The 6,000-nt window shown below is 42.0% G+C and overlaps 1 protein-coding gene across 1 annotated transcript in view; it reads left to right on the plus strand.

Annotated features, from left to right (window-relative positions):
- LOC119455928 (V-type proton ATPase catalytic subunit A-like) overlaps positions 1-2,766 on the plus strand; it is a 38,116-nt gene extending 35,350 nt beyond the window's left edge. Inside the window, 1 exon segment of the mRNA XM_037717472.2 lies at positions 2,179-2,766. Coding sequence (XP_037573400.1) covers positions 2,179-2,271 — 93 coding nt within the window. The 3' untranslated portion in view covers positions 2,272-2,766.
- The last annotated feature ends 3,234 nt before the right edge of the window (positions 2,767-6,000 follow it).

Genomic DNA, 6,000 nt, shown 5'->3' on the forward strand with positions numbered 1-6,000 from the left:
AAATTAATTAATCTTGAAAAGAAATTGTGCTTGTGAGAAAACGTAACAGTGGTCTCGAACCTTGTTACACACCTGGCAACATTTACGATTTTATCCTCAAATGCCACACTCTTATAGCTTTTTCATAGGCGTGTGCAAATACTCGAATATCACTTAATTGAATATCTACTATTCGATTTTTTTTTTTTCAAATATTCGGTATAATATTTGGTGTAGAGATTGCACTGCGAAGCCCCTCGTGCTCGATACGGTGCAAGCATCTCGCTTCATTGTTTTTGGCGCCAAAGACAAAAGGAGGGCCAAGCGCACTGCGGATGGGCCGCCCCCGCAGATGCAGTGTGGACTTTGTCACTGCGAGCGCTTCTGCCTAAAGCCCCTTGATCGACGCTCTTCCGAGCTTTCCAGCGGAAAACTTCATGGTGAGGCTTTACTGCGCTACTGTGTGTGCTCCCCGACGTCAACCTGATGTGGGGATCGCACACACAGCACACGAAATGTCGCCCGGGGTCGCCTTTGTAGGTATAAGGTTCGTCAAGTCGACGGACTGGACAGAGAGAACGGCTACAAAAGTAGCATGTATTTTGGAAAGTGTAGAGGCGTGTGTGAAGATAAGCCGAATTAGCCATTGCAGGGCACACAGATCGTATTGCAGATATGCACCGACAAACTTAACACCGCTTCGACAGCCGTCAATCTAACCTGTACATGCTATCTCGGACAGACCACTGGTGAGCTACCTGTGCAAACATGTTAGCGGCAAGCATTCTACAACGGCTTGTGGCAAATATTCAAGGCAACACTGCTTATCCCATAAAGCCTATCCATAAAGTCATTTAAGTTAGTTTGGTGCTAAATCATCGCAGGTAGTCGCAGCAGCTGCGCAACATTCAGAAAGCCAACGAACAGCCTCGCAAAGGAAAGCTAGTGTACAGGATCGCAACAAAGTTGCTCATGGTTGCTATCTTGGCGACATACCGTTTAGTTGACTCTCGTTCCCCATTCGTTTGTAGACAAATATCGGTCTCTTTTTATAGCTTCGAGCAACCCGTCACAAGAGTAGCTTTGGATTTACCATAGCAGGCACGAAAGTGTCATGTGTCAATTTATTTTAAAACAAATATGGGGTGTCGCTTCACTGAAATCAAACGCATATAAAAATTCTATTTCAGAATGTCTGGCCACCATAAACCAAGACAAGGCTTTGCCAGCTTAGTAGTCATAGCCAATAAATTGAACACAAACAATAGGACTGACATAGCAGCACTGAACGACAACGCTCAGTTGCAACAGGTCAACCGGTTAGTTGCTGTGTACCTTGCTTTGTACGTGCACACAGGCACCCATTTGTATACAGTAGGGCCGACCAGTAAAGCCCCGATGGCCAGATGCCACTGAGGTGGAGAGTAAACACATTTTGTGACAACCTGCCGTAGATTTTCTCCCATTAAAATGACAGATACCTTAAAGCACTCAAAATAATTACCTTTTTACATGAACGCTTCTCAAATTATGGATGCTCAGTGTCATAGTTTGCCCTTCTCTGGGGTAGAGAGTATTGCTTCGAGTGCAAAATCGAATGAGTTTCTCGAACTCATTAGATTGCGGAAGCCAGCCAATTCTAATGGCATTAAATATTGCTGTGTAGCAGCCGAATGCCATTCGACGCTAATGTCATTCAGTTCAAATGGCATTAAAACGTCCAGTGTGACGGGGGTATTAGGAGAGACTTGAGCAGGTGCAGTGCCGTCTTTTCTTGCACAAAACTTGCGTTAAATATTGTGAAACATTTTCTGATACTATTTGATATTTGGTTCGATATTCATTTTTTTGTTTTTTTTTTATTAGATTTGATATTTGATTTGAAATCTACTGTTCGGTATTTGCACATGCTTAATAAATTGTTAAGCATTTCCTTATGTTGAGGATTTCGTTATATTGAAGTTCATTATATCTAAGTTTAACTGTGCATTGCGATAATGTGGACATAGTAGTCATTTTTTTGTGCTAGACATCTGTTTTAGTTTACCATAACGGTCCCACAAATTTCGTGGAGCTAATTTTGTATGCCTTAACCTCGCATAAAAGTGTCTCTAAGAACAATTAAAATGTTTTTCTTCAGGCAAAAATAATCAAGGTTATAGGCAACAACTAATTAGTTTGTGTTGTGTTCTGTCACAGGACCCCGCTGTGGACGGTGAGAAGAAAATCAAGCAGGACTTCGAGGAGCTGTTTGAGAACATCCAGCAGGCCTTCCGCAACTTGGAAGACTGAAAAAAGAATGTTTCCTCACCAGCACTGCCAAGAAGGAGCCAAAGAACAGCGTCAATCGCTTGGCCCCGTTAAAGCTTGTGGTGTTGTTTCCTTCAACCTCATTCCAAGTAGGCTCGTACTGTAACTGTGTCAGACGGTTTGCGCACATATGAGGGAGAGCAGTCTGTGTGTATTAGATGTTAGTGGCCTGCCTTAGCAGTGCGGAAGCTGTGAGCAGCAATACCATTTTTTTTTTCTTTGCATTTGATTCCGGTGCTCGACTGTCTGTGTACATATTTTTCTGGAGCGTCCATTTTTTTTATCATTCTTTCCTTTTTTTGTAAATTAAAGCAATATTTTTCTGCTTTTATCATATCAATTTTGTTACCTCATTTAATGAAGTGGGCTTTGGGGATGGCACTGGATTTGAAAGTGATATATCTGGATTCTTCCGTTTATTCTCAATTTTTTTTTTTTGGTGTCTCTGATAATGGAAGTGTCAACAATAAAATCTATATGTCGATGTTGCAAAACTTGGTGGTGCCTCTTTCAGTGTGAAAGCTCGGCGCTTGCTCTGGCAAGAAAGGATAGTGTAAGACTGCTTTTATTTTTCAGATTTCAGTTTTATTTCGAGCTGGAGAATGACAATAATTTACTGACACTGAAATTCACAGTGGTGCCAGAATTAATGGGTAAAACGATTCTTCAAAAATTGTCAAGCATTCACAAATATCTAGAAAATTGGGTCCTCTAACACACCAGTCATTTACAGTACGTGTTTAGCAAAGATAGCTATAGCAAATGACATTCACAGCTTATGGAAATACCCGTGCAAATGTACACTACAAGAAGTCACTTGCACATTTGAATGGTCATTGTAGAATGCTCTGGCAATGCTGTAAGGTTCATATAAGACAGCTGGAAAGCCATGTTACAAGAATGAAATCTATCTAAATTAATCAGGCTTTGCCATTGGTGCTTGTTTATGTTGGCATTTAAACTTAGTTCCTGTTTTATGCAACCTTTGGAGCACTGCCAGACCACTCTGATACAACCAGTCTATTATGCCGTTCCGGTTGATCTGAACGCTGTTCCGCATCATTGTGCGTGATTCAAATCCATGAGCTGTGACTACGGGCTGTAGCATGGTCAAAAGCCCCTGAGCATTAGAGTATCTTTGTTTTCCTTTCAGGGGCCGATATATTCTGTCTATAGAAAGTTTAGTTCCACCACATTCCTTGCATCTTCAGAATTGTGAAAAGTGTGCAACGGCAGAATGGATTAAGAATTTTCAATTCTTCAATGAGTTTGTCGAGTTTACAGAATGGTGGTCTCTGAATGAGAACTCTTGACAGAAAGAACATCAACTATTTAATGTCTTAGCTGTCCACTTGGCCCACTACTTGATGTACTGACACTGTGAGCAAAACTCTAGCCATCTATCTTCCAAATTGTTTTACTAAAACTCTTTTCACATATCAAACTTGCAGCACAGGTCTAATGAGAAGTGTTTTCGAGATGTATAAGGTACAATTTAAATATCATTTTCCTTAGGGTTTTGCTTTGGTGCACTATCTTGGCTTGCACAATTATGTGCACAGTGCCTCAAGGGGTTATGGCTTGCATGGCCAGTCCCTTGACTGTTGTAGAAATGCTTCATGTCCATCTATGGCACTGCTGATTGGTGCTTTTGCTGTGCTCCATTCACTTCACTTGGACCTTCCCTATTACTGCCCATGCTTACGCATTGCCGATGTCACTGCCACAATTTTTAGTCAATGCAATCTCGATTCTGTAAGTGTCGAGCCTCCACCCCTCTGCGTCAGCGCGGCAACTGATATATTCCCTACACTGGGCCAGGTTTGCAGGCTTTACGCTGTGGATGTATGATGACGACTGGCTAAGCAGCGACTAAAAGCAACACATGACAACTACGTTGCACGTATGGTCTGACGATTCTGAGGCATGCTGTGACATCCACAAATGTTTGGAAAGTACAAAAGTTTAGTTTTAGCCTGCAAAAGTTTCGGAAAGTAAGGATACAGGTGGTGACGTGAATGGCAGAAACTTCGTTCATGGCCACGATTTGCATGTCATGGTGCCAATAGATCATGGCTTACTCATTGAATGATAGCCTCGTGATGTTTCGATCGATGTTTACAAAGTTGCTGACATTTGCATTGTCACCTGTAACCTCACTTTTGTTGCCAAGGCAGATTTGCTACTTCCTTATTGTGCCAGTTTGACCGCTCGGGCTGATAGCTAACAGATCTTGGTCGGTTGGTCACGGTATCGTAATTTGTCACTGAGGAGCTATCTGAGAAAGCAAAACTTTCGAAGAAACACCGGAGTTGAAATGGTGGGGTGTTGCAGAAACAGAGAAAACACTCGTTTGGTCTCCTTTCGAGTGATACTGGATGTGCGGGTAGTGGCAGTGGCTGAAGAGACTGCGATGATGCAGCAAGAGGTGGTCATCCCACAACGAAGTTATGTGGAAATTGAAGCTTTATTGATATGAGCAGCATTTCATTCTCTGGTTTTCCACACCAGCAATGCTGCTCTATAGGCTAGTTGGTCTGTCATACAGGCATTTGCTCTGCTGATGTTAATAAAGGTAGACAAGAAGACCGAGAATGATGCATATACGCAGTAAGTGTGCACTATATGTGTTACCGCTAGAATCTGTGCAAGAGTGTTTATCTAGGCCAATTACATCCAGAAGACCCTAATCATGAGAAGGAAATTGCAACAGAAGAATAAAACTAGGTTGGAGCACATATCTCAGGCACTGCCAAATCATGACCAGTAGCTTATTGCTATCTTTGAAGAGAAAAGTGTACAACCATCGCATTCTAGCAGTATTAATTAACACATAGGGCAGAAACATGGAAGTTGACAAAAATAGCTTGCAAAGAAATTAAGGACCGTGCAATGAGCAATGGAAAGAAAGATTTAAGGCTTAACGCAAAGAGATGGGAACGCAGTGATATTGTATGTGAAGGCAAAGAGACTCCCATGCTGCTCTTTCCCCATTTGCGTCAGTACTCGCATAAGGCAGCATTACTAAGGCCATGTGTCCATTTGTGTATCCCTTTAATTTCATCACTTTTCTTTGCATCATTTCTATTCGTTTCTTAATTATTTATTTATTCATATTATAATATATATTTTTCTAAACTTAATTTACATTCTTGTACCCTCTTGCCGCCCGATTCCTGGCTTATCTCGATTCGCGCCACTTCACATTAGATCATCCATCCGTCCATCTACAGCGAGTACTGCAGGAACGCGTTAACAAATAGGAATAACGGAGAAATCGAAGAAATACCTAGGTCGACGGGGGGTTTCGCAAAGCCCATTTAATAAGGTAATTATTTCCGGAAAGCAAAATATTTAAATTCCTGAAGGGTAGATGTTGGAGGCAGTTCGAACTTCATTAAAAGGGTTAAGCTAGCGCAAAACACATGGGATGGAAAGAGAGACATGTACAACGCGAGCGCCCCCCCCCCCCCCGCGCACGCCCGGAAAAGTCTATCTGCGACTCGGCAAAACAATTGTTTTCAGCTAACGACTCAGACGGCATACTAACAAATGCGTCCTGCCCCCGCCTAAGGGGCTTGCAAAGAAAGTGAACTTTGTCATATTCGCAGTTCTGTCTGCGTTTTATATCACCTTGTTATTTGTTATTTTGTATGTCAGTTTAAAGGCGAGCTTTTTCAGCAATTATCGTAAAACATTATAGTGGATGCT

The sequence above is a fragment of the Dermacentor silvarum genome, chromosome 6 (genome assembly GCF_013339745.2).
Source record: "Dermacentor silvarum isolate Dsil-2018 chromosome 6, BIME_Dsil_1.4, whole genome shotgun sequence".
NCBI lineage: Eukaryota > Metazoa > Arthropoda > Arachnida > Ixodida > Ixodidae > Dermacentor > Dermacentor silvarum.